This window comes from Opisthocomus hoazin, chromosome 11 (genome assembly GCF_030867145.1).
Source record: "Opisthocomus hoazin isolate bOpiHoa1 chromosome 11, bOpiHoa1.hap1, whole genome shotgun sequence".
In the NCBI taxonomy this organism is placed as follows: Eukaryota; Metazoa; Chordata; class Aves; order Opisthocomiformes; family Opisthocomidae; genus Opisthocomus; species Opisthocomus hoazin.
This window is the reverse complement of record NC_134424.1, coordinates 10,486,366-10,502,721: the sequence shown is the minus strand read 5'-3', so window position 1 is coordinate 10,502,721 and position 16,356 is coordinate 10,486,366. Positions and strand designations below refer to the sequence as shown.

Sequence of the window (16,356 nt, the reverse complement as noted above, 5' to 3'; positions counted from 1 at the left end):
GTTACCAGAACTGGTCCTTAGCTTGGAAAAATGGGATTTGTGAAAAATAAGGGCAGAAACACCCCAGCAGCCCCAGGCCCTGCCAGTAGCAGGCTGGCAAGGCAGAGCAGGGTGGTCTGTTCCCTGCGGGCAGCATGTGCCAGCAGCAGCTGGATGGGTCCTGTGCGGAAAGGACCCCAAAGAGAAGGGGCCGAAAGGGAGGAGGTTTGGCTGTTATCTGGGATGAGAAGCCAACCCCCAGGCTGGCCGTCACCACGGGCTGCAAACGGAGCAGGCTGCGAGGAAGAGGCGAAGCGTCCCTGTTATGGCTGGGTTTGTGAGGAGCCAGCAGGCACCACTCGAACAAGCCCCCGAGGAGCAGAGCAAAGCAGTGAAGCAGTTGAGCCTTTAATTGCTTTAATCCTTTTTTATTTGAGGACTGCTGAGCCATCCCAGACCTGGCAGCTGCTGCTTTTCCCATGCAGTGGTTTTCCTGGTCTCCCCACAAGCGCATCAGCACCTCCCTTCAGTCTGAGCTCACTTCCATGGCTGCCTTGCAGCCCTGGATGCTGCAGGCAGCCTTGGCTAATGCCAGCCAGCCTCTGCCCTTCCTCCGGAGGGCCTGACAGCACACTCCTCTGCCTCCTCCCCAGCATCTTCAGCCGTGGCTCAAACCCCTGTATCACAGCTTCTCATGCACAGACTGCTGAGATGTGCTCGGTTGCCTCACTGGCATGGGGGCTGCATGTCCTGCGCTTGTGTGTGCACCCCTGTGCTGCTTCAGGGCAAAGTTAGCTGTCTAGGCAGCCAGTACGGATGTCGTGGGAACTGGTTTTGCACCGTGAGGAAGGGTGCAGCACGTAGGCTGTTGATGGGTGGGTGTCAGGAGGATGGGGCCAGACTCTTTTCAGTGGTGCCCAGAGACAGGACAAGGGGCGATGGGCACAAACTGAAGCAGAGGAAGTTCCAGCTGAACATGAGGAAGAACTTCTTCCCTCTGAGGGTGACGGAGCACCGGAACAGGCTGCCCAGGGAGGTTGTGGAGTCTCCTTCTCTGGAGATATTCAAGACCCTCCTGGACACGATCCTGTGCAGCATGCTCTGGGTGACCCTGCTTTGGCAGGTGGTTGGACTGGGTGACCCACAGAGGTCCCTTCCAACCCCGAACATTCTGTGATTCTGTGATTGAGCACAGCTGCAGAAGCAGCAGTGAAGGCTGGGGAAGGCAGAGCCTTAAACTGGGGCAGCTGTGTCCAAATTAGTTCCCTGCTTGCACTGAGCCCATATAAGGCCTCTCAGGACCAAATATCAGGTTCCCTGAAGGCAGGGAGTGGGTTGCACTAGGTATTGGAGCTGTGTCTGGGGACTTGGGATGGAGAGGTAAGAAGTAAAGCTGTGATCTCTTTCCAGCAGCTAGAGCAACCCACTGTAATGAGTTTGGCTTCTAAGGGCTGAGATGCTACAGTATTTTGTTTTCCTTTCTTTGAAGCCTGGAGTAGTGTATCTGCTGAATCAGGGTCCCCACATGTCATGACCTGTGGGACTTTAATGGGTTTGAAGAAGAGGAAGGTAGGAAGAGGCAGGGTAAAGTCACCTTAGAGGGCTTCTGTGGAGCTTTAGGGACCAGCCCTGGCCCAGCTCTCCCACTCTGGGCTGTGCTGTGTCAGACAGAAGAGAGGATTTACAAGTGTTTGCTGTCTCACGAGCCTGAGCTGTCATTTTCTGGGTGTGTTCTAGTTTTGTCCAGAAATGGGCTTTTCATCAATGATCTTCCTGCTCTCATGAGGCACTTAGGGACTTTCCTGGTGTGCAAAGTCATCAGCTCTTGTTCCTGTGCCTTTCAACCAAGGCTTGTTGCAGGCTGCACACGGCAAACCCCTCTCCCTGAGCAGTGCCATGCTCCAGGACGTTGAAACACTGTGGTTCCTAGTTGCCGTCTGATTTTTGGATTTGCTCCCAGGACTAGTGCCACCAAACAACTGGTGACATTCAGTGACTGTCGGTGGGACTTGTTCTGCTCGTGGGCCTTGGCACCCACAGCCCCTCTTGCTGAAGACAGAGTGGCAGCCCCGGCTGGCAAGGGGGGACAGCCACTGCTCCAGTGGCAGAGCGGGCAGGGTCCCGCACAGGGTCTTGTGCTGCCCGAGCACAGGGATGCTTTGAAAGAGCTGGCAGGGACACTGGCTACCGGCTTGCTGAAACAGCTGTCAGGCAGAGCCAGGAAAATCCCACTGTGCCTGTTGGTCTGTGGAGCATGATGGAGGATGATGGAGCATGAGCCCATGGCCTCAGAGGGCTGCGTCCTTATAGTGTCCCCTCATGTGAGAGGGACCACGGAGTCTGTCCTGGGTGTCACAAGCTGCTGTGGTTCATGTCTCTCTGTCTTTGTGTGGTTGAGCTCTTCCATCCCTTCTGGCAGCAATATGGGTCTTATTCCTCATCTTGTTCTTAAAGTGGTTTTGATTCCAACTGCTGCACGTGCTGGTAGCTGAAGTGACGATGCTGGTGATGACAAGTCCTGGGGCTGCTTCCTTTGGCCTCATGTGGTTGGTGTCCCTGTGCAAGGACAGCAATCGTACTGGTCTCTTCATGGCAGTTTCTTCCCTGTGCTCTGCTGCATCAGCATGAAACAGCCCTTTTCTTTCTCAGTATAACCCTCTCCTCTGCCAGGCACAGCTCACCTTGTTTGCCTCACTTCTGTGCTTTCCAAAACAAGGGCACAGGCTTTTTGTAGTTGGAATAAGAGTTACTAAGCTCTTGAATGGCAAGAAGCATCTTCTTGGTCAATCTGGATCTTTCATTTAATAATATACCCCTTTGAAAATTTCCCTTTAAAAATTTCCTTGGCATTTGGGAGTTCTGCTCCCTGTTGGACCATGTTTTTTGCAGCTGGTGGTAGTCAAGAGAAGTGACAGTGCTGAGCATGGTGGATGCTGCTGTAGCTGGAGTCACCCTGCACGTGTGGCCCTAGTGCTGGGGCGATGCCACGCAGGATACATGCATGTGGAGCAGAACTGTCAGGGTTAGTCCCACAGCAGGGGTGTCTGCTTTCGAGTGTTCACCTGTGTGAGGGGTCTGGGGAAGGGAGTCCCTGCTCAGCATGAAGTGATGCTGGGAAAATCCAACTGCTGCTTCCTGCCTCTGGCAGGATGGGTGGAAAACTTTGAAAATCACAACTTTTATCTCGCTTGATCCCTGCCCTGTGACAGCAGCAGACAGATGCCTTTTTAAGACCGAGAACATTCTCTTGACAGAAAAGAGGACTGACTTCTACACAGATGCTTAGTAGGAACATGACCCTGCTATTACCCATGGCAGAGTTTCTGGAAGGGCAGAGGCACTTATCTATCTGAGAGCTGCCTCCTGCTGATGGGGGGCAGAGCAAGAGAATTATTCCCTCTTCCACCCTTTTGCAGAGGAATTTTTTTAGGACGTGCTGTTTATTCTGGAGTGAAAGCGTTGATTTTTTTTTTGTAACCTTCATCTCTGTTATTGTCTGAACAATGTGTATGATCAGTGGTGAGAAAACTCCATGGAGTGCAGTTAAGCATGTTGGTGGAGTAGCTTGGCAGAAGCTGAAGTTGGTCTGAAGTAGGGCTCTGCTCTGGGCCAGCCGTGCTGGGACGGCTGGTGGGCACAGTGCGTGCCCTGGGCCACCTCCCTTGAGCCATGAAAAGAAGGGTGGATAAAAGATCAGAGGATGTCCCTTGTGTCTTCACCTGTGCCCCAGCCTGCACAGAGTTCACTCCTCTGGCTGGGTTGTGGGGACACCCTCACCAGTGGGGTGAGTTGTGTTTGTGGGGAAAAGTCCCTTGGGTGGATAAAATGCCTTGTAATCATAGAATCATTAAGGTTGGAAAAAACCTCTGAGATCACCAAGTCCAACCATTAACCGATCACCACCATGCCTGCTAAACCATGTCCTGAAAATCTTAGAGAAAGCTCTGCGTGATGTGGGGGGAGAACAGCTGCTGGTGACGAATGTGCAAGGGCAGTGCTGGGGAGATGTGGCCACTGTTTAGGTTTTTATGGGATTTTCATACAGGGTGGATGACAACATGGTGGGCTGGGACAGAGAGCAGTGCTGCTGCATGGTCTTCCCAACTCAGTCACTGCACCTGCAGCCCCCAGAAATGCTAGCCATGTCCCTCTGCAACGCTCAGATGGAGGAGTTTTAAAGCATGCTCTCCAAGCCCCGTTTTTCAGCATGGGCAGCCAGGTAGTGCGGTTTGCCTGAACAAGAGGAACCTCTCTCCCTGGCTCTGGCATGCTGCCTCTTGTTGCTTTAAACCAGCGGCAGAGCAAAGCTCCCCGCTCAGCAGCAAGGCTAATCTCAGCTCATCTGACATTAGTGTAAACTGACACTCTTGGGAATTTGGGGACAGCAAACTTTCCCTGGGGAAACAGCGGCTATGCAAACCCTGCCTTGAGAAACTGGGGAGAGAAGCAGCAGAGGTGCAGGAGCCTGGAAACAAGCTCCTCTGCTGCCTGGGGGTCCGGGAGCATCTGCCCGGGTGCCCTGGGGAGACTGCGCTTTGCAGGGTTACTCCAAGGCGGTTTTCTGCGGTGCGAGCGATGTTCGCTGCACCAGCCTGGTGCTCTGCAGAGCAGAGGAATCGCCAGGGAATCTGCCTGGGCTCTGCAGCACCCCTGAAGCAGCCCCCGGGGAGGCCCTTGCCTTGCAGTGCAGGGTACCCCGGCCAGGGACTGTGTCCTGCTGGAGCCCTGCTGTCAGCTGGTACCCACGGGACAGGGGTGATGCCAGAACAGGTTTTCTGGGAGCAGCTGCAGCCTTTGAAAGTAGAAATGTCCTTGGAGCCCCACTGGCAGCCTTTCCGGTCCCTTTTGTTGTGGAGCTGGGGATTGCCTTGCACTCCACAATCCACTACTGTAATCCCCTTGGAGTGCTGCTGTGGTCTAAATTTAAAAGGGGTGCAGCTGAGACTGCTAATGCAGGCAGTGTTGGCGAGGGATGCTGAGCCTTCCTGCCGCTCCAAGCTCCTGTGCGGGTCCCCTCTGGGCTGCTGCTGGTGGATGGGGTTGTGCCTGGCAGAGGCCCTGGCCTGCCCCATGCCCTGAGCCCAGCTGGTTCTACAAGGGCTGGGGGAAGGAGAACTTTCCTGCCCACCACCTGGACCCAGCCTGGTCCTTAGGGAGGGCTGGAGCCCACTGTTCATGCCCACCCTGGAAATGCAGCAGAAGGAGCCATGTATTTTCCATTCCCCATCAGCTTCAGCCCAAGGGTAAAGCTCTGACCCAGGAGCTGCCGCAGACGTCCCTGGCTGGTGCCAGCCGGGCGGTGGCACAGGATTTTGTCAACCCGGGCAACGTTTGGGAGGCTGAAGCAGGAGTGAGATCTGACCTTTTGGTGCCCACAAAAGTAAATCTGTCTCAGAGGTTTTTGGGGCTGCCAGCAAGCTGAGAGCGAGCTGGCGCAGTGGGAAAGCCTGAGCTCCTGGGAGCGATGCAAAGCCAGGCCATTCAGTGCTGGGATCGTGGTGTTTCGGAAAGAGGGAGCAATGGGGAAAGCCGTCCAAAAGCTGTCTGGTCTGGGGGTCGGGAGGCCGGCATAGATCGCTTTCAATGCAGCAGGGCTGAACTGTGTGGCGCTGAGCCAAGCCTGACCTAACCAGCTTATTTCCCCGCTTTCAGTAATGCCAGTACAAATGAGCTGAGGCCTGAAGGTCACAGCCACGTGAGCAAAGGTCTGGGGATTAGCTGCGGGCAGAGTGCGGCTCCTCCCGGGTGTGCTGTCGTAGCCTTGAGCCCCGGGATCCACCGTGGCTGCTCTGTGTGCAGGAGCCAGCGTGGCATTGGCACCTTGGGTGGGCATCAGAGGAGCGGGGGGCTGACTGGGGGCATCTCCTCCTGTACCTGGCATCTCTCTGAGGTCGAGGAAGATGGTAAATGTTTGCTTATCCTATATCGGCCCAAATTTTCCTTCTGGGTGTTGGTAGCCCTGCCCAGTGAGTTGCTTTTATGAATGTTTCTCCTGCAAGAGTGTCTAGCTCTGGTTTTGGAAGTAAGCCCAGCAGATTTGCAAACGTCTGCAAGGCATCTGGTTTGGATGCGCTCACATACCTGAGGGCTACAGAGGCCACGCTCAGCTGAGCATGCAGGGTCCCTCCTGGGGCAGAGGGTCACAGCTGTCCCTATTGCAGTAGAAGTTACTGACCTGGTGTGGTGCATGGGGGCATTTCTCTTAGAAACCTGGGAGACAAGTTCAAGAAGCCTAATACCAGATGAGGGCTTTGCAACTGAGTAGTGGTGATGCATCTCTAGGCACTGATGTCGTCAGACATGAGAGCAAAACGACATCCAACAGCATCCTCAGCACAACCATCTCTTAGCTGCCTTCATGTGGCTCTGACTCTGAATCCTGAAAGCCCCGTTCCTTTCAGAGCTGTTTGGGTGCTCTCCCTGGGGGATTTGGAGGAGTGGCAGAGGTGAGTGGGTGCCATGGGACCTGGTCCAGCTCCTCCCTGTCCTGGAGGGAGCTGGCAGCAATTCACAGGCCAAGAAGTACCTGGGGCTCACTCTGCACTGCATCTGTGGGAGACAGCCTGCAGGCTGCTGGATGTGCTCGGGGCAAGCCCGGCGTTTCTCCCCAGAAACCCAAACTTAGCTCGTCCTAATGCAATGCTCTGATCCCCTCCTCACTGTCCTGAAAGCCCCGTCAGGCTCCGATGCTGAGCCCATCAGGTGGAATTACTTAATCCAGCCCTGACAAGTGACACTTGAACCCAGGATCGGGTCCCTTCCCTCTAATCCCTCGCTGCCATCAGCCCTCTTAGCATGCACAGGGCAAAACAAACAACACGTGAGCAGATGGTGCCTTCTCCATCGTCCTGCCATCGCTTCAGCAGCCCTGGATATAACTGCCCCGTTACCTTTTTGCCGTGAGCTGCTCCCATGGTCCGACGTGTCGGCTGTGCCCTTCTCACCCGGGGTGCGGGACCGGCACTGTTACTCACGGCGGGATGTGCGGCTGTGCAGCTCCCGGCCCCTCGGCAGCCGCTGCTGGGAGACGTGGGGGAAATCCAGCCTGTCTGCAGCGGGGCCAAGCGGGAAAGCTTGCTTTTCCTCCCTTCTCGTAGCACGTGGAGGACTCATTTTCTTCGTGCACCTAACGGCTGGCTCGCGCCCAGGCTCTGCCCGGGCACAAAGGCAGCTTTCATGCTGCGGATGCCCGGTTTCTAAGCTGGGATCCGTATTTTGAGAGGCTGTGGAAGATTACAGTAATTGCACTTGACAGGGCAAGATGTCACAGGACGCGGATTCGCCCGGCTGCGGGGCCCCAGCACCCATCGGTCCTCGCCTGGGGTATCCTTACTCGCTGCTGCTTTGGTGCTTTGCTGAAATAAATCTGTACCCCCAAACCAGGCAGGATTATCCCTCTGCTGCCTGCCTGCATCCTGGCTCTTGGCTCCTGCTGCAGCACTGGATTTTGCAAACTTTGCTCCTCTGAATGCCCTGGGCTGCCTGTTTGCTGCCGAAGCCCACCATGGCTGCCAGTGAGCCCAGGTTACCCGGAGCTGCATCCTGGGAGGCCAGGCAGGTCAGGGCTTGTGTTTGCTGAAGTTCCTGGGGGATGTGGGATGGTGAAAACCAGCCAGGTGGGTGCCTGCCTCTGCAGTAACACAGCTTTCAAAATGCCAAGGCACAAAAAAACCTCATTTGAGGATTGCTGTCCCTGCACTGACCACCCTTTTCAGATCTTTTTAAAAAATGAGCAAATTAAATTTGATTCCTAGAGCCATATATATACCCCAGACTCTGGGCTTTTGAAAAGTTCCCATTTATTTCTTGGGACATGGTGACTTTGGCAGGAATGGCTCTTCAAAACACTGGCTGATGATTAAGGTCTGTGCACAGGAGCTGCACTTTCAGCTCTCCTTATTTTTTGAAAACAGTGGTGTACGTTAGTAATGGCTCAGTGATAGATTCAAATCTAGTTTTAACCCTCTAGGGTGCTGAAATGTAAATTTCCTTTATTTGGGCTTTAAACCAGTTTTCTAAGGTGCACTGCAAAGGGCTAGGAAGAGTTTCCTGTGGCTGAAAGGGGCTGGTTCTTTTCTGGGCTGTAGCTGATGCTGTGAGCCGGTTTACCCCGTACAGCCGCCTCTACAGCTCTTGGGCTGTTTTCAGTGTGGCTTATGAGTGAATCTAGATCCTCTGAGGGGGCTTAAAATAGTTGGCATATTTATGCTGGCAGTGCGGCAGGGCTGTGTGATGTGAGGGCTGTTGTGTCTGTTGTGTTGTGTTATTTCTTGCCGCTGCCACGGGGAGGGATGATTCAGCGCTTGGGATTAACCGCTGCTGTTGCAGCAGATTTAGGGATCGATTTATGGCAGAGGGTTTCCTCGGTGCGATCAGGTGCACGTTAAGAGCGCGGGAGGATAAGCTGGGATAAAATACTTACAGCTACTGTGGGATTTCTCTGTGATGGCTGTTTGGAGTTTTTATTTCAGTTTTGTCTTTGGAAGTTCTTGTAGGCCTTACAGAATTTATTCTGGGATTTTTCTGTTTTTTAGGGAAAACATGTTGCCTTGCTGGCTTTGGATGGTGATGGTGGGTTTTGGATCCAGGGTTTCATCCCTACAGCGGCTGGCACAGGACAGGTTGTGTCTCTTCCTGGCCTTATCCTGCCAATGCTCCTCACTTTTTGTGCTCCCCTGGGGTGAGCTGTGGGCTCAGACAACCAATGTGAACTGCCCGTGGAACCTGTGATGGGGCAAATCCTGCTGTTAGAGGCAGAAAATGCTGTCCAGGGTTTGCCTCATGATACCCTGCACAGCTCCAGCAGAATTGTTCCACCCTTACATTCTGCAAAACTGCTGGTCTGCTTTAAAGAGTGGGGAAAAACCAGATACAATCATAGGAAATTAAAGTCTGTATGTGATGCAAATTTATCACTGTCCATGATGACAGATAAGCCCAGGCCATCACTCACGCAGCTTATCTGATCTCAGCTGTTCTCGCGCTTGGGAAGGCTTTGGGCAGAGGCAGCTCTTGGGCGAATGCACCCCAACAGGAGCGAGGGGCAGATGCTCCCCCTGGACCCCCTCAACGCTGGGCAGCAGCATGGAAACCGCCATGGAAGGAGGTCTGCGGGGCTTTACCAGCCTGCCTTTGGGCAGGGGTCTCTCCTCTCCCGGTGGTGTTGGCCGGCCCCGGGCTGGGGTGCAGCTCCCGGGTACGGGGGTGCCGGCAGCGGGGTGCCTGCCCGGGTGCGTTGTATGGCTCTGGACTGATGCTGGCTCCAGCTCTCCCGGTAAAAGGCTCCCACCTATTGGTTATGCTGCACAACTTCAGCTGCCTGAGAAAATTGCACATCCATCCCTCCCTCTTTGCCGGGCGAAGTTGGGTTGGTATGTCCCTGGTCACACAACCTTTGGGAGACCTGTCATGGAGGCTTAAACTCTGACGTAACCCAGGAAAGATGCAACGGGGTGGGGGGAATGCTTCAGTCTGCAAATATTACCCTTCATTGCTGCAAGTCATCCCTGTGGCTGTCTGGCCTTATTGTGGCTGTAGGAGAGAGCAGGATGTTGGCAGGAGCTCCAGTGGAAGCCACCAAGGTTTGAGCATCCCTGGGGAAAACTTTGCCCTGCGCCATGCGGGGAGGGGGAGCACCCGTGTGCAGTGCTGCGGGATGGGTGACAGCGATGCCCGGCTGGTGGCAGAGGACACGGCAATGCTGTGCCTGTAGAGAAAAGCCTGAATTATTCTTGAAAATGTAAGTGAGAAGGTAGTGTTTTGTCATTAGGTGTCTTATTTAAGAAATCTGAAAAACCTTCTACAAAGCTTTTTGTTTAAAGACAGAAAAATGAAATACCCCAAACTGACCCATAGATGAAGATAGTTTGGCTGAAACCTGGCCGGGCATTTGCTCAGGTTCTGCAGGCAACTGTACAGCTCTCCTCCAAGCCCCACGCGGCCCCTGCTGTGAAACGGCCGGTCCCTGGGAGTGGGCACTGCTGCTGGGCTGTGTGACCGGGCAGTGATGGGGTTGGGGTCCCTGTGAGACTGGTCTCTCCTCTGTAGCGGGCTGGGGTTTGGTGCTAATCTGTCTTCCTAGGGGCACAGCCCTCCATCTCCAGCAGCTCGGGCCACCCGTCGTATTTATTCGTATTCTTATCATTTTTGATGTGCTGCAGGGGAAAAAAGAGAGGGGAAAAAAAGAATGAGGAGGCTGGTGGCATAGTGCAAGTTCGCAGTGTAGCAAAACTTGCAGCTTGGCTTAATGTGGGGATAACACCACTGGCCCACGTCTTCTGCAGAGAGGTAGGTGACATGTGGCTCAGGGGGTGCTACAAAGAGGATGGGAGCCTCTGGAGCTGGTGGCAGGGGAGGGCCACGTACCACTTCAAAGGGGCTCTTGTTCTTCAGCCCTTTCGCACCCAAGAAGATCCAGTTGTCCCGGAAGCCCAGGTTGCTCACGTGGCTACTGCCCAGCTCCACAAAATGTGCCCGTATTTTGTCATTCATCCTGAAAGAGAGTAAGAAGGTGTTAGTGTTGTCAGATTGGTGTCCCCTCTCTGCTGCTGCAGCAGCACCTCCAGCTTCCCCCAGCTGCAGGTTTTTGGGGAGCCAGGTGTTACTCCCGGGGCCAAACTCACTTTGTGGCAGCGTCATCGTAGCTGGCTGCCAGCACGAAGGTGCCATGCTTGATCTCTTGGAGGAAGGTATCCAGTATGTTAATGTCTGGGAGAGAAGAGCATTAGGAAAAGAAATAGGGATTGTGTAGGGACTGCTGCATGGCAACTGCGGGAGCGTCCACTGGGTCGGTGAGAAGTATCCTGGCTTTGCTGGTGCTAGACTGGACTTGGGGTCATGGGCCTGGGGAAGGAGGGGCTCCCAGATGCTGTGTTCCCCATCTTGTGTTCCCAGCCAGGCTCTCCCGCAGTGTCCAGGCTGGTGCTTTCCTCCTGCTGGCATGACAACTGCAGGGGGGAGCTGGCAGCTGAACTCTGCTCACTAACTGTGAAATCTGGTTATGTGAATTTACTTCCCAACGCCAGGAACGAGCTTGCTCGGCCGCAGAGCTGCTGCCCTGCCGTCCTGCCTTCGGCTGTGCTGCGGGAATTATTCCTACTCCTGCATCCGAGGGATGCTCGGGTCCAACGCCCCATCTAGCGGCACTGGAGCCGACTGCTCTCTCCTCCGCCATGCCTCTCCCGCTCACAAACTCAGCCTGAAAGCTCATGATACTGCTGTTTTTAACTCCAGAGTTATGAAGAATAGACTGGAAAACCCAAAAGCAGACAGGGTGCTGGATCCCTGAAAAGGCTCGAACAGAAAGAGTAAATCAAAAGCACTGTAGGGGTGGTTTTAGCACGAGATTTCTGAGGAGTCCTGCCAAAACTCTGGAGAGGCTTGGTGACAGCTTTGCTACAACAGTGGGACTGACAGCATCCTGCAAGTCAGTGCCAGCCGGGCTGTGAGCGGGTGCTGCCCCAGCTCAGGGCATCTTCTTGTTGTTAGGAAGATTGTTTGAAGCCAGCAGGCACAGGGACGTGGTCTTTGCTGCCACCAGGCTCTGCTCCCTGTGCCCAGCCTTGCTGCGGCTGGGGGCCACATCTTGTCTGCCATGCCCTGAGCTCCTCACTTATCCTCCTGCAAAAGGCAGGGAAACAAGCTGCTGCTCAGCCACCACCAGCATTCAAAAACTGAGTTGAAAGTTGCAAAATCTCAAGATTAGTGTAACTACCTGATGTCTGAAAGCAGCTTCTCAGATCTCAAGTGCCCTTGTTTGTTCAGTTTGGTGGAATTACATTTTCAGGCTGTTACACAGACGTGAAAGGAGCGAGAAATCAGTCTTGGGTGCGGATGCATTACGAGGACTCCAGGTTCAATGGCATCAGGGAAAGCTGAGCTTTTACCACCTGAGCTGGCAATCCTGGTCAAAGTTCGCTAGACTTTATCACTAAGTACACGAGAGAGGAGCAGCCTGCATAGCCGGCAGCCAGCTGTGCCAGTGTGAGCCCTGGGTGGGAGCTGTCAGGCAGCAGAGTGACTGTGCTTACCTCCAGAGTACATGTCGAACGTGTTAGCTTTCAGGAGCTGCCCGCTTGTTCCTGGAAGGTTTAAGTTCAAAACAGAGCACAGTGAGTTTGCGCTGGGGTAGCTCTAGGCTTTGCCTGGCCACCAGCCTGGGGTTCCTGCTGCAAGATGCTTTGCTCTTCCCTCAGCGTGTCATATTTGCTGCAATGGTGAATGTGTTGCTTGGTGGAGTTCATGGAGCCATCATGCATGACCCAGGTGGGTTTGTTCCCACCTCCCTGGCAGTGCTTGCAGCCATAATTGTGGCTGTGCACCCCATGCAACACCAGAGTGATGAGCTTTTGCTCAGCCACGGTGCCTGGGATGGGGTCCCTGGTGGCCAGTTCCCTCCTGGGGAAAGAAGGGACCCTGGCCACAGGGAGAGCGGGGTTAGCGCCCACATAACTCACCATTCACCAGCGCAATGTTCAGGCCTCTACCAACGTTGTTTTTCACGCTGCTCATGATACTGGAAAGGAAAGCAGAGAGGACCAGTAAGCAAAGGGATGCTCTGGAGATGCTGGTGCCAGTGAAACTATGATGGGGCCAAGTGGCTGCAGACAGCAAAATCCTCAGAAGTGGTAGCAAAGAAAACTATTTCCAATTTTTTTTAACCAGAAATGCACTGCGATGGCTGTCAATGTGCTCGGCAGATGCCAAACTCGCCCTATTCAAGCCCAGCCACAGCTTCTCCACCTCCGCTGTGTGCTGCTTACACTATGTTGTTGAAGCAGATGGAGGGTCCCACCACATTTGCGGCACCGCTGATGATCTTGAAGGCAAAATGGTTCTGGGGACAGCTCTTCTGGTTCCCGCACTCGTACCGGGGCAGCTGCTTGCCTGCAAGGGAGGAGCAGAGCTGCAAAGCCATGGCGTTGGCCCTGCGAGGGGACATTGGCAGTGTCCCCAAGGGGCTGAGCAGGGCTGACACTGGAGCACAGTGGGCCATGAAGGGTGTAACTGCTGGACCGTCTTCTTGCATGAAAGAGGCTTGTCCTGGGGCTGGGACCTGCCTCTCATTTGAGGTTTACGGTGCTGAGGCTTGAGGTGGGACGTGCTGGCAGAGGTGCTGAGTGCTGCTCTGGGTGTGAGCCCCAGGACAGTGCAGCTGCTGCCACGGGGATAGCAGAGGGGTGTGTGCTGGGGAGCCTTCGGAGCTGGAACTCATTCAGGGCCAGCTCCTTGGGGCTTTTCTGCCCAGAGCTTCTCTGTTCTCAGCCAGGTAGGGAGCTGTGACCTGCTTCCTGCTGTAGCCTGCAGCCTGGGGGGGTTTCTGCTGGGGCAGGGGGATCACATGAAGGTTCATGTGCTTGGAGAGCCCACCGAAGACACTGCTGCTGTGTGCAATAACGAAATTCCCCTCTGTTTGGGAGTGTGGGACTTTTGCCTTGGGAAAGGAGTTCTTGAGGGCAGCCATCAGGCTTCTGCCATCACTCTCAGCCCTGGAGCAATGTTGTGTGATGGAGATGAAGTTGAGAACGGTACTCACTGCTGGGGTTGTTGGTGGCACCTGTGGGTATCAAGCAGGAGGGTTAGGCACCCTGGAGAGCTGCTGACTCTTCCCCAAGCAAGGAGCAGCCATTCAGGCATCTGCTCTCCAAAACTGGTCCCCGTGGCTGCAAGCACCCCCTGAGGCACCTGCCCCAGTGCAGCTTCCCACCGCACTGTCCCCTCCCTGCCACGATGGTTAGAGCTGGTGGTTATAGCCTTGGACTGGGACTGCCAGTGCAAGTGTTTGTGGCAACTGTACGTAGCTCTGGGGGCTGGCTCTCAGTGGGGCCACCCGCACCTTCCCTCCAGACCCAGCTGTAGCCCCACCGGTGCCTCACCGAGCCAGCTCCGCAGGCTTACGACTTTCCATGTGCGGTCAAAGTATGTCTGCACGATGAACCATGTGCCCAGCAGCGTGATGAGCAGCACCACAAACCGGATCACGCCTGCGAGGGGTGGGAGAGGAGCCAGGTGAGAGCAGCAGTAGCGCGGGTTGGGGACCGGAGCATCCCTCCGGCTTCTTGGGGACTTGGTCTGTGTGTGCCCAGGTCACCAGGCACAGGGTGACAGTCAGTGTGTGTGTGGTATGGAAAGGCAGCTACCACTCCTTCCTTCATCCTCTAAAAGGACTCTGATCTCTTAATTAATATTTTTAGAGTGTGTGGCGATACTCAGATAGACATTACCCTTCTACTGGGAGGCACTATTCGTATTTCTCTGTGCATTAAAGTAAATCTGATAATTAGTCAGAAAGCTATGTAAATTCAAATATTTCTTATGTTCCCAGCACTGGGAAGGCTGCTATCCCCCAATTAGTCACTAGCTACAGCCGAGCAGCTGCTGATACAAGTGTGATTGGCATTTGGCTTTAAAGCAGCGCTCATTGGAGCAAAACGTTCCAGTCCTGCATGGAAAGAGAGTAGAAAAATATACTCATATTGCAACTGAATGGCTCTTATGGAACCAGGAGCGTCTCAATAGCCATCTCTTCCCTGCCACAGAGGGTTTCACTGGGAAAAATACAACAGGCTGAAATCTATACAAGCCTTCTAAAAACCTGATGCTTATGCAAAAGCCCTTTCCCATGGCCCTGGCAGGGAAGGTCAGGGTAGCTGGGCTTGGAAGGGGTCATGTAAAGGAGGGAGAGGCATAAAGAACTGTAGAAAAATGGACAGAGAAAAGTAAATATCTCTGTCTCCCTCCTTACTTGTCACCCGCATGGTGGAGGGGAGAGAGAGCACAACCGAGGGGATGGTCAATGGTCACAAGCCACCCTGAGGACAAAGAAAGAAATACTGTAAAGCATACCTGTAACCCACCAAACCCAGGCAAATAGCAGGTGAAAAATAATTGCTATGTTTTGGCATTTTTGCAATAACTAAGTGGTCACCAAAGATGCATAAATTCCTGTTAGGCGCATATACTCGGTCCCACCCTGATGTCGAAGTCCTGGCTCCTGTATGGTGGAGCAGGCCACACTTGATTGAGCTTGCTTCATTTTTAAGCCTCTGAACTCTTCACTGAGAGTCCGCTGCCCTGTGCACTCCTGTTTCACATCCTGTTGTCAGTAACAGACCCCATTTTTCTGCTGTGCTGATAGTGATGAACTCAAGGAGCACATTTTCATCCACAGCTTTGGTGCATTTCCTTATGGAATGATGCAAAGTAGGCTTCAAATACTGGGGGCTGCAAATTGTTGTCTGAGGACAAGCTGCGATTTGTTCTTGTCCGGTCAGGGGAATCTGCAGCAACAAGCTCTTCCTCCTTAAAACCAGCGAGGGAAGGGAAGAAGGGCAGCGCTGCTGAGCTGGGCAGAGCAGCCAGGTTTGGGGACTCCTAACTTAAGAACAGAAATGTTGCTACTATTCCAAACCCTGCAGTGTCTTCAACCACGCGAGTGGGGAGTGGTTGCAATTTAGAGCATAAACTATTTCCTACCTGAGTGAGTTCATCTGCCTCCTCCCTCCTCCTGCTGCCACGATGGATGGCGCCCGGGCTCCTGGGGGCTGGGGACCCACTCCTACCTTGGAAATTCAAGGATGCAGCCTGGTGAACGTCCGTCCTGGAAATCACCCTGGAGTCTTAAGGCATATTGTCACCTGCGAGATGTGTGCTCAGAGTTAGAGCCTGATGTGAACTAAAGCAGCCCCTTAGTGAGGCTTGGCGTAGGAAGTTTGTAAAAGTTATGCTGAGAGGTACTTTTCCTGCTTGAAGGGTAAATAAGGAGCAGAGCGTTGTAACAGGGCTGGGCTGAAAATTGATTTCATGCTACTGCGTCATGAGGAAGGAGAGAGGAGTTTTGCCTCCTGCCCAGCCCTGCTCCGAGTCCCCTCCCAGGGCTTGAGTTCAGGGAAAGTCCCACAGCCACGTGGTTGACCATGGCCATGGTGCAGTGTCCTCCCTCGGGCACCCTGGGTGGGATGCACCTGGCATCCCCCTGGGCGCTGCAGTGAGGTGCTCCCCCTTTGCTTCCCCTGCACGCTGGAGTAAGATGCAGCATTGCTATATGGGGTTTTTAGGCAACCTTAAAAACAAGGACAAAATGGATCTGCACTGCAGGAGGAAAGCTGCTCCTTTCCTGCTGGAATGGGACCCTGGAGGAAGTTTGCAGCGGGCCAGGGTGGCTAGTGCCCAGCTGGAGTGGCAGCCCTGCAGTGAGGTTTCAGCTGTGTGAAGCTGGAGCCCAGCGCTGCTCCCTGTGAAGCTGCTCCCTGTGAAGCTCCTCCACTGCGCCCATGTCTGTCCTGAGGCTGCGGCAAGGAGGAGCTGCTAAAACCACTCCAGTGGGAGCCACTGGCTTCCCATGGGAGAGCGGCATCATGGCTTACCTGCACGTTAAAG

At 54.2% G+C, this 16,356-nt stretch overlaps 2 protein-coding genes across 2 annotated transcripts in view; both read right to left on the bottom strand.

The window, feature by feature from the left end:
* Positions 1–7,111, bottom strand: part of FAM107A (family with sequence similarity 107 member A) — a 28,319-nt gene extending 21,208 nt beyond the window's left edge. The window contains exon 1 of the mRNA XM_075432840.1: positions 6,870–7,111. Coding sequence (XP_075288955.1) covers positions 6,870–6,893 — 24 coding nt within the window. The 5' untranslated portion in view covers positions 6,894–7,111. The remainder of the gene's footprint in view (positions 1–6,869) is intronic.
* A 2,932-nt stretch (positions 7,112–10,043) lies between these two features.
* Positions 10,044–14,735, bottom strand: FAM3D (FAM3 metabolism regulating signaling molecule D). Its single transcript, XM_075432757.1, has 9 exons — positions 14,723–14,735; positions 13,854–13,961; positions 13,514–13,534; positions 12,741–12,864; positions 12,435–12,493; positions 12,009–12,059; positions 10,602–10,686; positions 10,345–10,471; positions 10,044–10,133 (listed from the first exon to the last, which is right to left on the bottom strand). The coding sequence occupies exons 1-9, from the start codon at positions 14,733–14,735 to the stop codon at positions 10,044–10,046; spliced, it is 678 nt and encodes a 225-aa protein (XP_075288872.1).
* Between the last annotated feature and the right edge of the window lie 1,621 nt (positions 14,736–16,356).

Bases quoted from the DNA above. Each gene is read 5' to 3' on its own strand.
- FAM3D (XM_075432757.1), bottom strand. The intron at 10,687-12,008 runs GTAAGCACAGTC...CTTCTCTCCCAG, and splicing joins GTTCGACATGTACTCTGGAG to ACATTAACATACTGGATACC. The intron at 10,134-10,344 runs GTACGTGGCCCT...TTTCCCCTGCAG, and splicing joins ACAAGAGCCCCTTTGAAGTG to CACATCAAAAATGATAAGAA.